Source organism: Anoplophora glabripennis, unplaced genomic scaffold, assembly GCF_000390285.2.
Source record: "Anoplophora glabripennis isolate ALB-LARVAE unplaced genomic scaffold, Agla_2.0 scaffold9, whole genome shotgun sequence".
Taxonomy (NCBI): domain Eukaryota; kingdom Metazoa; phylum Arthropoda; class Insecta; order Coleoptera; family Cerambycidae; genus Anoplophora; species Anoplophora glabripennis.
This window is the reverse complement of record NW_019416258.1, coordinates 1740217-1759532: the sequence shown is the minus strand read 5'-3', so window position 1 is coordinate 1759532 and position 19316 is coordinate 1740217. Positions and strand designations below refer to the sequence as shown.

Here is a 19316-nt window from a genome sequence, read left to right as displayed (position 1 = left end):
GCGGCACTGACGACTTAATTACATTACATTGATCAATTTGCAATTTAGTTTTTTTCAAAAATTATAATTTTAAAGTAGGTACTCGGAAAGATGCTTCTTTTAAAAAAAAAAAGTTAAATTCCGTTTATTGGTTCTCGAGATATAAGCAGTCAAAGTTTATCGCCATGTACCATTAATTTATAAACACTTTAGCAAGAATCTTTGACCCAGTGGCTTCGTTTTTCCAAGTTCTAAGCTGGAAAAAATTTTCATATCCATAAGTTATCGGCAATATAGATAAATGTCGCTCGCACGCGCGAAAAGTGACTCAAAACACGAAAAGTGGGGGAGGGGGCTTTCGCTCCGAGACTGAATTTGGAGGTTCAAAATGCGAAGGTACGAAAAAAATTGCATTATCTCGGCTTCTAATGGACCAATTTCAATCTTTTTTTAATCTGATGTCTCGCGAGCCAAGGAAATCGAATATCGTAATGCCAACTGTCTAATTTGCATATTGTTATAAACAAAGTTTATTATTTATGCATTAAATATACTGTATATTTTACCCTATGCCATTGCATTTTTTCGAGGAAAAAATTTGTTTACGTAGGTATATATTTCAACATTCTGAATATGAATATATTTAGTTATAATTATTGCAATTTTTTAAATAATTTTTGTTAAAACAAATTAAAATTTTTTGTTAATTGGAAATTAATTTTTTTTTGTTAAATACNTAATTGTTTAAAAAATAAAAAAAAATTTTAACTTTAAAAATTTACTGAGACCGTCCTAATCAACCGATTTAAATTTTTCAAAAACCATTGAAAGGTTCAGCGGTCTTTTCTATGTGAAAAAATTTTCTTTCAAGTATCTAGATGCTTTATTTGAGTCTGTGCAATATTTTGAAAATTCGAACATTTTTTTTCAGAAAATTATTCTGCGAAAATTATAGAACCGATTTTAATGAAATTTGATGTGTTGTTTTATTATACTCTACAGAATGCCCTCGGAGCAATTAAAATATTTAAAAAAAAATTATCCAAAAAACTTGATTATTTTGTTTTTTTTTTTCATCAACTCTTGCTATTTTGCAACATCGGTAATAAATTTAACTTACAGTAAATTCGATTCTAAAACTTTTTTCTCCTTTTCAATATTCTTCCAAAATGCATAGGTTCCAAGATATAAGTAAAAAACTAAGATAAAATAGGTATTTTTTTAAATTTTTTAAACATTTTTGAAATTTTGAAAACGTTCCGGACCTAGCCCAGACCTAGGGATCTACAATTTTATTATGTGAGTTGTACTGAAGGTAATCCAGATAAAATTTGCTTGTCTCCTCTCATATCCACCTCAAAACAGATCCTATTATTAATTAATTCATTTCCCGTGTGGGAATAAAACAACGGATGTCTCAATTTATATGTAATTCAATTTGATTATTACTGCAACGCATCTAGAGAGATTTTCAAAACGGTTCTAGTAAGTTTTATTATCCTCAGTTTAATTCTGTCTTTCAGAATAAAAAACAATTTCCGTTAACGATGTATCCTGTACTGTTTTAGTCATAGGAAGTTTTCCCTTATAATTTAAGTTTAAATTCAAAATTCCACAAATTTTCATCGCGAACTTCCCCAGCTAAACTTCTGTATCCGTTGCATTTATAAAACTTCATTTTCATTTACGCTTAACTCTTCTTAGCGGGCTTAAACTTGTAGTAACACGTTTTTACATAATTGATTTATATTAATCCTACTTTTTAAAGGTTTCAGACACATAAACACTAAGGGGTTGATTATATCCCCTATAAAACTGAATTCTAAACCCTTTCAATTTTTTCCCGCTAAATTATTGATCGCTAAATATATACGATCAGAGTTACTAATTTATCAAAGCAGAAGCAGTTGCGAGAAGTATCCTTGTGTTACTAAGACTTTTATTTAAAAAAAAACATACATTTTATATTATTTTTTAAGTTAGTTTGGCAATATCACTGTAGAAACGTTAGAAAATTATCGGAAAATCATTACATGCTAAAGTGCTTGTGCTCCTAAAAGTGTTTTAGGAGTGTTTCTAAAAAAAGCACCAACATTAAATCAGTCGAGCAAGCTTCTCAACTTAATTCGTATAATGTTGTTCAATTTATAGAAAACACACCTAAATGATTTGCCCAAATCTAAATAGTTCACTTAACCTCAAATACAATTTCTAGTTAGATATAGTTAGATAGTCAGGAGAAAGGTAAACTTATTCTCTTAGTATCTGAAGAGAATTTGAAGTATAAATAAAAAGGAAAAAGCTAAAGTGAATTATAAATTTAAAATATTAAAAAATTAATGTAGTAAACATTACAGTAATGCAATAAAAAAGTGCAGTGCTGGAAAATATATCAGAAATAAAATAGTTGCTTTTAAGGGTTCCATACAAGTTGAAGTAAATTCACAATTCTATTTTTGCAGCCTGTACGGAAACCTTTAGAATGATTATTTTCAGCCAGGTTTTAGTGAAAAAAATTTTACGTTTAGATATTTAATACCTAAAAACTTTTGCTTGTATCTACTGTTACTAAAAAACAGTTTCTAAAGAAATCGACAACTAATTTACTCGGTACTAAAAGGAGATTTTATCGTGTTTTGTTTCGGAAATGGTGTTACAATTTTTTTGCACCGTAACATGGAAACGATTTATTATTCCAAGTACTGTTCGACATACAGTGTGTCATAAAAATGGGACACCCTGTATAATTGAAAATAAAGTTGAAATTTTAAGAAATTGATTTATTATTAGCCGAATTTGTAACTCCATCTGTAGAAACGTTTATTGATTCTATTAATTTTATTGTGAAAATGGTAGGGCGTAGTGCCAAGCACACTTTTTTAGTGAACCTCGTAACTCTAGCTTTACCTACTCCGGTAGTACTCGATATCAAGAAAGTGCTAAGTCTACTGTAACGCGAGTGTAGGGTTTCAAGAGAAGTATAATAGGGAGGAAACCTATTACATATCCCTTTCATTTTATCGAACATTTCAGGGCTTTTTTTAGAATGGAATCCCAATCCTTTTTGATAGAACAAATCCAGATGGTAAAAGTAAAGTTACCCGGAGGGTCTAATTAATTTTATAAACGGTTTTTTTTCCTAATTGAATTACTGTCAACTTCCCTTCCAAGTTGCAGGCATAAAATAAACGTTTTTTGTAATTCACTGCAATCAGATCACACGTTTTGTTACAATTAATAGTGATATGATTGTTGCTAATATACAGTATTTTAATTAGAAAAAACTACAATGTGAGCTACTATCGAAATAAGGAATATCAGTGATATATACAAAGATGATAGCAATTGTAATGTACTGGAATAACAGGTTTTGTTGCCATTAATACCAATATGATTATTATGAATATACAGTATTTTTATAAGAAAAAAACCGTAAAATCTGTCACTGAAAAGTAGTAAATACAGATACAATCAAATAACTTGTTTCGTTACCATTAATGACGATGTGGTTATTATAAATATACAGTATTTTATAAGAAAAAACTATAAAATTGGCGCTACTAAATGTAATTTAAGCAAATCACACGTTCCGTTACCAATAATGACGGTATAATTCCCACAAATACACAGTATTTTTAGAAGAAAAGTGCTGTAATAAAATAAAATTAATTAAAAGAACAAACGATGGGCGATGGATTACGACTTTATTTATCTGTTTTTTCTTTCTGTACATCCGCATATTTTGATCTGATCTCCTTCTTTTTATGTACCTAGATGATTAAATATGTTAATAGCACTTTTCACCTAGTAAATTTAGTAAACTAAGCATTTGTCGACTAGCATCTTTATATGAAGCATTTTGTTTATTTTTAAATAGATATATGCGGTATCAGTTTATACATTATTATAATTATCACGAACGTAAGGCTTATATTTTTAAAACCTTCGACAGATTTTTTAAAGAGTGGCGAATATTCTATCTATTTATAGACGTATAAATAGATAAACCGCTAAATCCATCAGTGAAATATATCTACAAACTTGAAAACACACGAAATATTTATAATATATGGTTTTCATAAAACAAAACATTTATTTGTAGCTACACAAAATTCATCATATTTCAATATGTCCATTAACGAACATGCAAAAACTGAAATTTAATTTATCCCATTTTGAATTTAGTTATTAGGGAAATAAATGCGATTCGTAAAACAAACCATTAGAGAGAAATATAATATTATATTGATTCGGTATTCAATAAAATACATTCTCATATTTTGAATATTAATAAAACAATATTTGCGTTTGTAAAATATTCGTTATTGACCAGGCACTCCTTTTCGCACGTTGCATGCAAGTTTCAAACAAAACGTACGTATATTTTGCAACATGTGCATAATTTCGATACAGATGAATGAAATTAGTGATATTTTTTTTTATTTTTCAGCACGACCAATAAACAGAGGGTGTAACGCGAAAAGTTTACTCATATCCACAATTTGTAAAACAAACAAACTATCCACGGGCTCCAATATAAACAAATAAATGCAAAACCGCTTTAAATTATGAAAAATAACACCCATATGTAAACAACCCCGTCAAAATAAACGGAGCCCGAGTTGCTTTTATATAAATCTTAATTACTCAAAACAAGGTGTAAGTAATAACACCGTTTTCTTTGTTTAGGAAAACAAATTTAGTCTGGATGTATTTTCTTTGAGCTACGCCCCTCAAAGTAGGTGTGACGAGAAACGTGCTTTATAATTTTGTTTATGCACAATATTTCATTTTGGGCGCTATTTTAGAAACTGTTTTTTAGATTAAGGTGTATTTAATTCAATTTACAACACAGATATACAGCCAATATTATTGCAAAAGCCTTGTAGCATAGAGAGTAGTAAAAATACAGAAGTACTTCGGTGTTTACTATTCGAAAAGAATAACATTTAGAGCAGAACCAATGCAAAATTAAAAAAAAAATCAAGGGAAAGAGCACAGCGCGGTATTTTAAATGTTTATGTTTACCTGATCATTTTACGGATTCTTGGGAAAAGTTGATACTGTAGATAATATTAGTGTATACCGTCTTTAGGTTGAAACGACACATTTTTGTTATCTCAACTAGAGAGAGAAATGGATATGATTTATTTTGAGGTTAAGTGAAAAAGCGTAAACTTTCGAGCTAGAAAGTCAAAAGGACTCTAAATGATCATCCAACCGTTTTCACGTAGGATACAGTGTCGCTGGTAACTTCTGTAAGAGCGCGCTTGAGCCGTGATCTACGCGCCTGCGCCATGGTCTGCGAAGAAGACAGCAAACCAGAGCCCTACATAGGATCACACGTTTCATCTAATGGCACCCACACGCGCGCGGGCAAATCTCCAGACTTCCCCGAATAGGCAAGCACTACCGGCGCGATATTTACAGCCGGACTGTGAAATGGTTACACAGGGTGTCAAAAAAAAACGCCTCAAAATATATTTTAAACATGAGTCGAATACTATATTTTTTCCACTATGGAAAAATATATAAATTAAAGTGTAAATATCTGTTTTACTCACTAGAGTTTCAATATATGCACTGGTGCCTCAATATTACACTAGTGCGTAAAATGTTCTACTTTATGCACTAGTGCGTAGTGTTTCATTTTATGCGCTAGTGTGCAAAAAAATGACAGTTTGGATTGTAACCTCATTAACACCAAGTATATTGCTACGTATGCGATATACTAACAAATTTCAATGCAATAGTGTTAAAACTATTAAAACGAAATAAGATTTGTTTTGAAGCAAGTACTATTAAAATTAAAGTTAGAAAAATTGAAGTTATATACCTACGCACTCCTATACAATTTAATTTTATTAACTCATTTCGGAATAATTGTGAATTGGACCTAATACTTTTCTTACTATGGAATAATATGTGTTATAAGTTAAAATATAGACATCTGCTTTACGCACTAGAGTTTCAATATATGCGCTGGTGCGTAAAGTGCTTCAATATATACACTAGTGCGTAAAACGTTCCACTTTATGCGCTAGTGCGTAAAGTTTCATTTTATACACTAGTGTGCAAAAAATTACAGTTTCGATTATAACTTCGTTAACACCAAGTATATTGCTACGTATGTGATATACTATCAATTTCAATGCAATAGTGTAAAACGATATACGAGTTATTCTGAAGCAAGTACTATTGAAATTAAATTTAGAAAAATTAAAGTTACGTACGCATTCCTATACAATTTAATTTTATTACATATCTGAATTATTGTGAGTTGGATCTAATACTTTTCCTGCTAAGGAAAATGTATGTTATAAGTTAAAATATAGACATCTGCTTTATGCACTAGAGTTTCAATATATACACTAGTGCGTAAAGTGTTTCATTTTATGCAGTAGTGTGCAAAAAATACATCTTGAATTGTAATTTTGTTAACATCAAGTATATTGCTATAAACTGCTGAAACAAGTATTATTGAAATTAAATTTAGTTAGAAATAATCCAAATTAAAGTTTCATTCCTATGCAATTTAATTTTATTAAACTATTACTGAATAATTGTGAGTTGGATCTAATATTTTTTCTACAATTGAAAAATATGTTATAAGTGCTTTACGCACTAGTGCTTCAATACACGTACTGGTGCGCAAATTGCTTCAATATTACACTAGTGTGTAAAAATGTTCCACTTTATGCGCTAGTGCGTAAAGTGTTTCATTTTATGCACCAGTGTGCAAAAAATGACATCATAGATTGTAACTTCATTAGCACCAAATATATTGCTACGTATGTGAGACACTATAAATTTTAATACACTAGTGCAAAAACGGGAATACAGAAATCTACTTCACACACTAGTGTTCCAATATATGCACTGATGCGTAAAGTGCTTCAATATATACACTAGTAAGTGAAATATTTCACTTTAGACACTAGTGAGCGTTTCATTTGGGGCACTAGTGTGCAAAGAATGACAACTTTGATTGTTAACACCAACTATATTGCTACGTATGTTATACACTATTATTTCACTATATTTTTGACGCTCTGCATTAAATACAATAATGATGTAATTTTTAGCTATACGAATTGTTCGTTTTTAATTTAGTGTTTTACAAAACTACACTGTTTAGTGCAATGTGTAGAAAACTTTGAATATTCTAAAATTATAATTAAATATACTTCAATCTACAAACTGTATTTTTTTCCAACTGTTAAAATATGTCACTATGGACTTCACCGATATTTAATTTTTATTCTTACTAAAAATCGTGGGGAAACTATTATAGCTGTATAAATTAAGGAATTTTACTTAAAGTTATTGCGGTTTAGATACATACTTGTCTGTTCAGTTAAGTCTCAAGACTTGCCTACGTGTGTACGGACCTCTTTATGAATCTCGCAGACTTCTTTCGGTCTTCATTCATCCATACATTCGCACTAACCCTTGAACCCAATGTCAGCTGTGCGCGAATACGAATGTACCTTAGTTTTCCCGGACATTGGGCAGTGTTTTGATTTATTTTTAATACAAATATTGTATGTATAGCAAAAAACTCAGTGTTACCTGTGCACTGAATTATAAAAGTTTACAAATAAGACAAAGTATACGATTTAAAAATGCGTGTCAAAGGAACTGCATCTAGAAAAAACAATGGATTTTGCCCATAACTCTTTTTTACTACAGTTCTGAAACGTATTCCAGAATATATATCTCTTGAATTATTTTTATCTCCTCAAAACTATTTGTATATTTAATTAAAACTACTATTTGTTGAAAATATGTATTGCGTGCATAAATGACCAATTTTATATATGAGTTATAGTGGATGTGGTAAAAAACTAGCAAAATATTTAGAGAAGTATTACGATATTAAACTGAAATACACATTTAAAAAAGTTATGAGCAAAGATAACATATAAACATTATTTACTAGGTTCTATGTACGATTATGCATAATTCTGCAACCCACATATGTCCCACAATTCATATCTTAATAACTAAGTAACATGCAAAGGAAAATATTCGATTGCTTTTACAAACTTTAGCAAAATATTTAGCAATGGAAGCAGCATTTCACATACATCTCAAAATATTATTAAGAAAATGTAAGCTGCAACATAATAAGCAATAAAATCTTATCAATGTTACCAGGACTCTGGTAAATATTTCTGCAGCAAATTTCCACGTGTAACATTAGCGCATTCGCCATTATTTCGAATTTGTAATAAAATTAAATGCACAATCTGGGAGCAATAACTGAGATTAAGAACCAAATTCTAATTTGGGGAGTCTTATTAAGGGTGCTGAAAATTAGGGGGTGATTTATCACAAGTCAGCCTACTGCTTCAATTTATATAAAGAATTGTGTTCAGAAATCGCCATTCTTTCCTTTTTCTTCCCGTCCGGGAATTTCTGTACTTAATTTTGAAATATGAAGAGAATATTAGCAGTGGTGTAGTTTTCCCTATACGTTGGGTGAATTTTCCTAGAAAACTAATTTTTTTTCAGTTAAAACAAATGAACATTGCGAAGGTGTCAAAACATAGCGTCTGAGAAGGATGTCAGGCATTTCTTAGTAGTTGGTAGGCGACTAAGTCTTTAGCTAACACATTATGCATGAAACACAGCCTTTTGTGTTTGATCAAAACATTTATTTTGTTTAAAATACCGGGAAGCGCATTGCACTTGACTGTTTTCCGTAGAAAATCGTTGCTCTTCGAATAAAACTGCCGGAGTACGGAGAGTTTTCAAACAGTACTAAAATAATTCATCGTATTCTTATTTCATTGCATGGCAGTAATTTTTTCAACTGAATTGCTGCTATACGTGATTAGGTATTTAAAATTTAAAACCCCCAACTTCACAGCAGGCTAAGAAAAGCATTAAATAGAATTTCCAGAGAAACTTTATATCGCACCGTTCTGCATAATTTCTTTAAATATCCAGGAATTTCGGAGAAATTTGAAATAAAGGATCTTAATGTTCGGGCCTAAGGCTACGCAAAAATATATTTCTGTGCCTTTAAAAGTGCTGTCCCTCTTAGTCCCTTGGAATTAAAGTTTATCTTTAATTCTTTGAGGTTTATGCCAAAGACAATATTTATTAAACAGTGGGGGACTAAAGTGTAGCTTTTAATCTCTTTGCATTAAATTTTAGTTTTAATTTTTAGGGTTTAATTGAATGATAACAAGGGACTAAAGTGCAGTTTTTAATCCCTAGACATTCAATTTTTATTTTAATTCCTGAGGGTTTAATTCAAAGACGATATCTATTAAATAACAAGGGACTAAAGTGCAGCTTTTAATCCCTTGGCATTAAATTTTAGTTTTAATTCTTAGGGTTTAATTGAAACGCAGCAAGGGACTAAAGTGCAGTTTTTAGTCCCTCGACATTCAATTTTAATTCCTTAGGGTTTAATTCAAAGACGATATCTATTAAATAGCAAGGGACTAAGTGCAGCTTTTAATCCCTTGGCATCCAATTTTAATTTTAATTCCTTATGGTTTAATTCATAGACGATATCTATTAAATAGCAAGGGACTAAAGTGCAGCTTTTAATCCCTTGGCATTAAATTTTAATTTTAATTCCTTAGGTTTTAATTAAAAAATAACATATATTAAATTGTAAGAGTTTAAAATGCAGCTTTTAATCCCTTGGCATTCAATTTTAGTTTTAATTCTTAGGGTTTAATTGAAAGACAGCAAGGGACTAAAGTGCAGCTTTTAATCCCTCTACATTCAATTTTAATTTTAATTCCTTAGGGTTTATATTAAAGACGATATCTATCTAGCTTAATTTTAATTCCTTAGGGTTTATATTAAAGACGATATCTATCTAGCAAGGGACTAAAGTGCAGTTTTTAATCCCGTGACATTAAACTTTAGTTTTAATTCCTTGGGTTTTAATTAAAAAACAACATATATTAAATTGTTAGAGTTTAAAATGCAGCTTTAATCCCTTGGTATTAAATTTAATTTTAATTCCTTAAGGTTTAAGTCAAAGACAATATGTATTAAGGGGCAAGGGACTAAAGTGCAGATTTGCATCTATTGGGATTAAATTTTAATACCTTAGATTTTAATTCAATGCCAATATACATATATTAAATAGCAAAGGCTGAGATTAAAGTGCAGTTTTTAATCTCTTAGGTTTAAGTTTTAATTTTATTCCCTTAGGTTTTAATTCAGTTATTTATTGTATAGTAAGAATTTAAAGTGTATTTTTTAATCCCGAGAGAAACAACTATTACAATCAATATTATACATATAATAGCACTTTAATGGCTGCTCCTTGTTTTGACAACCATATATATATTGCATTAGTCTGTTTTTGATAAAGTATTAAAAGTAAATTTAGTACATCGGGGATTAAAAATGACACTTTACTTCCTGAAATTGAAATTAAATAGCACTTTATATATTCCATTAGCTAAGAATTATCTTGATAATAATTTGAATTGCAACATTAAACGTTCGTTTGTTTTTGAACAGTACTAAAGGTAAATTTAATCCCTAGGGGATTAAAAATGACACTTTACCCCCTGAAACGAAATAAAACAGTACTTTAAGTTACCTTAACAACCACTTGCCTTGCATTAGGACAATTGATTTTTTATAAAAGATTGAAAGTAATTTAATCCCTCTGGAATTAAAAGTGGCACTTTATTTACTGGCACTAGGGACAGCACTTTTAATATACGGAACACAAAAATGATAGTTTACAAATTAAAATACCTTTGGCATTAAAATATTCTCTTCAGTCTCTATATGTGTAACATACCAAACTATACAAAATTCGATTTTAAAAAATATATTTTCTTAGAGTAATAAATTATGTTTATGATCCGGTAGTGTTGTCAACGTTATTATGGAGTTACAAGAGAATGTGTAAGTTTAAAATAACAAGTTCCTAACTTTGCAACAACTTTAAGTAAACAGTAAATCAAAACGAAATTTAAACTTATCGGCACATCCTACACCTAAAACCTCGTTAATTCCAGGATATCTAAAACGCCTCAACCTTCCCCAGAGTGGAAACGTACTTATTCTAAAGTCCGATCCAACAAACAAGATGCAAATAGTAAACCATTTATCTGTTGGCACACGATACTACGGTTTTGGGAAGGCAAAAACTACCCTAACTCTAAATCACGTCAGTGAATGTCTGCAGCATCTCTTAAATTCTTTAATGCCGATGTAAATTATTTCGTTGGAAATGCAAAGACAAGATTAACCGGTATTTTAATGAAAACCTTTACGTGAGTAAATAATAGCTTGCTTTACTTAGGTATCTTGCCTTCCAATTACATCGAAAGCATATGTGAAATATTTCCTATGTAAATTAACGGTACCTCTATTAGAGGGGGTGTAATAATAGTTTTAAGGGTGAAGAGTAAATTAAAGTAGTTATTTACGCAGAAGTATAATTTACGTATCGGTTGCACACAATATTTTTTCTGCATCCAAAAATATATTACAAATTAAGTTACAGACAACCTCTGTTACGCATGCGTAAAATACTTAGTTTTACGCACTAGAGCGTAAAGGACTTTATTTTACGCACAGAACGTAAGTACTTTATTTTACGCGCAGAACGTAAAGTACTTTATTTACTTTACGCACTAGTGCGTCTTTCTTGAGTTCTCTTGCGTGACAACTGTTACTCACTAATTAGTAAGGTACTTGATTTTACGCATTAGATCGCAAAGCACTTTGTTTTACGCTCAGGGCGTAAGTACTTTATATTAAGTGCAGAACGTAAGTACTGCACAGCATCTGTAAAGTTAGTACTATATTTTGACATTAAAATTTATTGTTTATTTCAGATACAAGGAGGAGGAGCTTGTTAATGGTGAGTTATTATTTTTTTTGCTATCATTTCGGAAAATCTGTTCGCTTTTTCGAGGTTTAGCGTCCGATTGTTTGGAATTTGACCGAATTTTAAGTATGAGAATGGGTTGCCAGCTGTATAATGTGTTAAAGGGAAACGTCCCCGTGTCCGACAATATTCTAGAAACCTTTACTTTTCCCTCTGTTGGCGTGCAATTAGCTATTCATTATTCAGCACAATATAATCTATTATTTCAAGCTTACAATATATTTGTAGACGCGATAAGGCGTTAAATGCCACCGACTTACTTTCTTTATTTGCTGAGCGAAAAGCAGGTTTATTCAAAATTAAAATCATAATTGCAAATGATCCCAACAAAGAAGGCCTCGCCAAGAAGATACGGGGATCCTAACTAGTTGCAAACTTTTGATTTGAATGTGAAATCGATACGACGGAAGGCTAGCCATGTTTTCGCCAAACGCCGCTTGTTTTTATGCTCTCCTTAAATTCGGTCTACAAAATGTATATACTTGACTTTGACTACATTTCTCCACTTCTACGCCAACACCTGCGTAAAATTAGGTCACAGTTTCTGCTAATTTACGCAAAGCATGTAATATTTACCGCTACAGTGCGTAAAGTACTCTACACAACATAAAGTATAACTTTAATACAAAATGGCTATATTTATTTAGTACTTAGGTGCGTAAAATCAGGTACTTTACGCACATGCGCGTAAAATAAAATATACGTGAAGGTACTTTACGCATAAGGCAATGGAAAAATGAAGATCGTTTCATTAAAGTACGTTCGGTTTAATCGCGATTTAACCCCACGAATCTCCCATTAAACGCGTCCCACTCGCAACTGAGCACCCTGTATTGCTTTCATCAGGGCGTACATCGCTACTTTAAAATTGTATACACTCGGTACGCCGGATGTATAAAATTTAGGTGTGTGTACATTTCTGGTTAGGGAACAATGTGAAACATTTGATATTACGTCGAAAATGCGCTCAAATTCTACGGACATGGGCCCGGTGAGAATTTCTAATTGCGCGTGATAAGAATTTGTCGCAAAATCTAGTAACCCCTTCCCTGTCGTTTATATTATACAACCCGAGTTCCTATGCCCAAACGGAGTTGGGACTTTTGCCGGGACTTTTAATGATATGTTACCTACGGTCAATTTATTTCGTCTGGTTCGGGAGAGAATAAACCGCGCGAAAAAGTTCAGGACATAGAAATTAAGTAAAATTAAGACTCATCCAGACAGTACATAAATATTTTTACTTCTTTTTCTATTAACTTCACTTTTATACTCCAAAATAGTTTTTATGTTTGTTTTTTCTTTTATTACCGATGTTATCAACCAATCCAACCAACCAACTTGTATAGTGATCGTAAAGTTACTATTTTAAACATGGGAGAGAATATAACGAGCGTTCAAATAAAAACGTGGTCGAAGTTGGCTCTGACACATTGGACGTAGGGAGTAGCTTATAGCGACCAACTTAACCTCATTTCTCAACGAGCTGTATAGCAGCTGTCAGTTTCAATAACGTTAATGACTATATAACTTTATTTTAAAGAATAATCGTGATAACAATAACAAACAATTAAAGGAGCTGCGGAAAGTGTCCCCCTCCTTGTTATAACAATAAATTAAAGCAGCTGCTGAAAGTGTCCCCCTCCTTGTTCCAAGCACTTTTCACACCTGTTCCTCAAAGAATTAAAGACATTTTCTAAGATGCTCGGGGTATTGTTAATTTCACGAATCTTGTCTATAAGTCGAGCCTGCAGATGGTTTAAATCAGGAATAGGCAGTTCAAAAATAGTGTTTTTAAGGTAAGGCCACAAAAAGAAATCACACGGCGTAATATCACATGACCTCGGTGGAAATTCATGTTCAGCATTGAGACTTATTAGTCGATTTTGGAAAACTTCCCTCAACATATTCATCGTCTCGCCTGCCGTATGTGCCCTTGCGCCATCTTGTTGAAAGTAAAAGTTTGTAATTTCGTTTTCTTCCAGCTGGTTAACAAAAGGAGCGATAATTTCTTCTCTATACCTTTGCGCAGTAAGAGTACCATTAAAAAAAATAGGTCCATAAATCCTCCTTCGATTGAGAGCACACCAAACTCCAATTTTTTGAGCGTGTAGAGGGCCCTCGACAAAAAAGTTATCTGGTTTTTCAGAAGACCACATTCTCATATTCTGTGAGTTTACGTAACCACTTAAATGAAACCAGGCTTCATCAGAAAAAAAGGTGATATTATGAAGTTCACCGTAGTTGTTTAAAAACCATTCACAAAATACAGCCCGTCGCGGAAAATCAACTTCATGAAGTTCTTGCTGACAAGTTAAACGATAGGAGAACAAACGCAAATCTTTTTTTAACACTGTGTGGCAGGTACCGACTGATACTCCCACCATTTGTGATAAAACACGTACAGAAGTTCTTGGCGCATTTTCCATTATTTGTTGGACATTTTCTTTTAATTCTTCAGTCCGCTTTTTAGGTCGGCCGCTTCCTTCTTTTCTTGTTACACTGCCCGTTTCACGAAAAACATTAACACAACGCTGAACTGCACTTTGAAAAATTTTGTACTCAACAACGCCGGGAAATTGATTTTGAAATTCTATGAAACATTCCTCAATAGAATACTTCCATATTCCATCAATCTTGCGTCCATTTCTAAAGTAGGACTCTATGATAAACACTTTTTGTTCTTGAGAAAACACCATTTTAAACGCTTTTTAAAACGAAAATATTCAAATTGATAGCGGCGATATAGCGCTTTGACAGATGACGTTTAAGTTCATTTGCTATACGCTACGCCCTACGTCCAAATTTTCAGAACCAACTTGACCACGTTTTTATTTGAATGCTCGTTATATTATAATGGCAAAAAGATCCATATAATGTTTTGCACTTTGAAACAATTTTTGTGTTAATTTTGATCTTTTGCAGTAAAAAATATTTAATAAAAATGTTTTTCTTATTTGTGATTAAAGAATATAATCTTAAATGTGACTCTAGTGGGATAAAAATTCATTCCATCTAAATATTCATCAACACTGGCGACTTCGCCATATTTTAGACTCGTAATTTCACGTTTTACACTGGCGACGACTTCACCACATTTTAGACTGGATACTTCACTGCATTTTTTATACCGGCGACTCCGCCATATTTTAGAAAACGTACATTATCAAGTTTTTGCATATTATACAACCAAAACTGAAACGCTGAACAATAGTTTCACATTAACATTTATTACATGTGTCAACTAATAACTGCGTGTGTTGTAGACCTAAAAATAAATTTATATGAGGTGTGAAAACCCTAATCGCTTTTTAAGCGTAATTGTTTTTTTATGGGCACAAAACCATTAGGTGTCTAAATTTTATGAATTAATTTGTTATTCTCTGTGTCCCAAAATGATGGAACAAAATTCATATTTTTTTCCAGTTCACATTTTAAAAAATCGCAGAAAAGTGACAATTTTTATTCACTAATTGACCTGTTTCAGCGATTTTTTTAAATTTCAACTGGAAAAAAATAAGAATTTTGTTCCATCATTTGGGACACAGCGACTGAAGTATACAGAATTTTATAATCTGAACAGAAAAAATTACCTTTGAAATAATAAAAATCGAGCTAGATTTCTAAGTCATATTTCGTATTTCGGGATTCTATTAAATTCCCTGTAAAGCGGATTCCATTGACTTAGCAAATGGGGGTAATGATTAGTAAACCAAATCTCCAAATCCTTTTTTCGATCAACGCAAACTTGAATATTGATAAGCTAGAAACGGAGTAAATTAAACCCTTGAGGCCGTACAAAAGATTCAATCGTCGTGGAAAAAATATGGGTTCGAGATAATTTAATCAAATGGAAATGAAAAAAAAAACGGCCGTTCAAGCCTCGTTTTCTAATTTGAAATGACGAAATATCTATAAGCTGTAATACAATCAATGGCCCCGTTAATAAACATACGTTAAAAATACGTTTATAATGTCCAAACATATTAAACAAAAATAGATAATAAATACTAATGTGAATTTCTAACATGGTAAATATTATCCAAAATAAAATCAGTCTTTCATAAAAAAATTAAGCTTCCATTGGTGCGTAAAAGCGAATAAATTAAAAGTAATCACGAAAAACTGGGATTAGTAAATGCTATAAGAGGTGCGCGATCTTTACAAAATTATTTATTAAAAGAATAATGTTTATATTTATGTCTTCTTTGATAGATTAAGGTGGATCAATGTTTGAGCCATACCTTTACGCTTCATATAATTCACATATCGCTGTTTTTGGTTAGTTGAAAGTGGAGCGGCTTCCGAAAAAATTGGGTTTAAAACTTTACACCAACAATATCTTGAGAGTGGCTTTTATAATCGGTATTACATTTTTTTACAAGAAATTGAAATTTCGCTAGTGTCTCTTTGTCGAATATTGAAAGGTAGTACGTTATATGATTATGTATTACAAAATAAGATTAAAGTTATTCCGTAGTATTTTAACAAGGTAATCAATTTTACCAAGTTATCTAGATTTTAACGGTTTGAAACGTGCGTATATAAAATTTGTAACATATAATTANTTCTCTGCCATGCTCTTTCCCCACAGGAGCTCTAGGTGAGCCTGGCACTCTCATTTTATGTTAAATGGTTGTTAATGTTTTTGTTGTTCTTTCTAATTGTCACATGTTTTTGGCCACAACTACGTTTATTTTTTTATCGAACCTAGGGTTGTTATACTACAGTATATACTTTCATATTGCATTAAAAAATTAATATGTTCCATATGTTTGTGATAACTTATCGTGAAAATCTGTAGATTTTCGAGAGATTAAGTTCTATTATTATTTTAATTCTCGTAAGGTCGAAGAAAAACGCCCACCTCACGACACACCAAGATCCAATCTCGCCCGACAGCAGTTTCTAATTCAATCAGCTAAATCAATAGGCAATAAATTAAAGTTGTATTATATTTTAATGAGCCGCGGTTCAATATAGCTCACACACATGCGGGCCCAAACGTTATTGACGTTCTATTTTTATATTTCAGATATCTGAAATAATGCATTACGAAACGGCTCTTCCTAAGATTATATAAATTGATATTTAAGACCATGATCCGAGGCGACTTTCAGAGTTCCATGAGAATGAAAATTTTGCCCCGATCCGAATCCCTTCTTTACCACAAGTGCATGCTAAGTAAACGTTAGAAGCCAAAGCATAGCGTAACAGTAAGATAGAACTGTTAACAAATTCAATTTTTTAATTTTCAAGTGACTAAACGTCGTAGAGGCGTAAATAGTTATTTTTGATGCTAGATTGCGAAACTGTATACTACAGTTACTACAAAACAAATATTTTTGGAAAATATTAAAAAGTGCATTAATTGTAATGTACACCATCGAAAACCTATAAAATGATACGTTTGATGCTCATAAACATTCAAACCTCGGAAAACTTTAAATTTTCCAAGAATTTTCCGCAATTTTCTTTTCTCTAATTTAAAAATGATTTGACCATTATTTTGGCTCCAAAGCTAAATTTTCACAAAATCACAATTTTCCATAGGAGCAATTTTGTAAAAAATTTAATTTTGAACAAATTTTATTTGAAACTTTTATTCGAAAAAATTCAGCTTCATTGAGATATTGGCAGTTTTTGGTCAAAAAACGCGAAAACTCATATACAGGGTATCCCAGAATAACATGTACAACGGAAGACCACAAATTCGTGGACTCAAAATAGGCAGATTTAAGCTAATTCACCTATATCCGAAACCGCTTCGATTTGCCGCTAGATGGCCTCAAGAGTTCGTGAGAATTTTTTGAATTTTGTAAATAAAACTCGAATACGTATTAGTCGATTTTGATTATTTTTGGGGTGTTTTTTAAAACTCACAACTCCTACAAAATTGATGTGTGGTGATAATCAGAGAGCGGACAATTTGTGTCTTTAACCTTGAACATAGATATGTCATTCATAAACCTAGCTACATTATCCATGACGCAGTGGCGTGTCGGGTATGCATCGGAAATTTACGTGATAATTCACGAAAATTCCACGGTACATACATTTTTAGGTGTTATAAAATATTTAGAAAATCAGAAATTGTATACTAGAAATTTATTAAACAAAGTTCGNACACCCTCGAAAATATATAAAATGATACGTTTGATCCTCATAAATATTCAAACCTCGGAGAACTTTAAATTTTCCAAGAATTTTCCGCAATTTTCTTTTCTTTAATTTAAAAATGAGTTGGCCATTATTTTGGCTCCAAAGCTAAATTCTCACAAAATCTTTACTTCATTCAAAATCGCAATTTTCCATAGGAGCAATTTTGTAAAAAATTTAATTTTGAACAAATTTTATTTGAAACTTTTTTTCGAAAAAATGCAGCTTCATTGAGATATTGTCAGTTTTTGGTCAAAAAACCGCTTCGTTTTGCCGCTAGATGGTCTCAAGAGTTCGTGACAATTTTTTTGAATTTTGTAAATAACTCGAATACGTATTAGTCGATTTTGATTATTTTTGGGGTATTTTTGCTTTCAATCTACACATTTTGATGTTATACAGTGTTTTTTAAAACTCACAACTCCTACAAAATTGATGTGTCGTGATAATATCCGTTCATAACTTTTTGCTCTTTCGGGCTATAATGACTACTATTTTTTATTTGATAGGTGATACCATTTCAACGTTTTTGGGCCTCATAGAATTTTGATTAAATGAGCGGTAAGAAATAATTTTTTAACGTCTACATTTTCTTGCCACCCATATTACAATACTTAACAAAGTCACTGATTTTGTAGGTTGACTGTAATTTCAGTTTGATCTGTAAGTAATTGTACCTGCCAATTCTTAATGAGTGTTTACTACGATAAGATATACCACATGTTCATTTTTCGATATGGATACACACATACATTTTATTGAAATAATTCGTAAAAACAATCAAATACAATAAAAAAAAGCCGGAGATAAAAGTAACAAAGTTGAGGTTATTAAATTTAGTACAACTTATTATAAAAACTGTTCAAAATTATCTACATGTTTCTACAACAAAGGTTAATTCGGCGAAGAAAGTTAAAGGACACCCTTTGCAGTTCTTAAGGGCGCCATATTCTTTATATAGTGTTTTCCACAAAGAAAAATAATTTCAAACATTAAATAACTCAATAATGTAAAGCTTATCAAATAATAGGAATGTTATGTCATACCATCTGTGTATTTTCAAAGACGCCGCAGTAAAACGAATAAACAGGTGCAAAAAATGATCAAACGATCAAGGTTTTAGGTACTGAAATCTACGAAAGTACTAACTTTTTTATATACAATTCCACATGTAAATATTCTTATAACATTTACTTGCTTAGTCCTACATATAAAATTGTTTACTTTTATTTATAAGTACGTGAAAATAATTCTTAAAATGTGGGGTTAGAATAACAGCAAACGCATGTTT

General features: G+C 31.5%; 1 protein-coding gene across 1 annotated transcript in view; it reads right to left on the bottom strand.

Annotated features, from left to right (window-relative positions):
• Positions 1 to 19316, bottom strand: part of LOC108908861 (small conductance calcium-activated potassium channel protein) — a 221527-nt gene that overhangs the window by 65298 nt on the left and 136913 nt on the right. The window contains exon 5 of the mRNA XM_018713016.1: positions 5201 to 5308. Coding sequence (XP_018568532.1) covers positions 5201 to 5308 — 108 coding nt within the window. The remainder of the gene's footprint in view (positions 1 to 5200; positions 5309 to 19316) is intronic.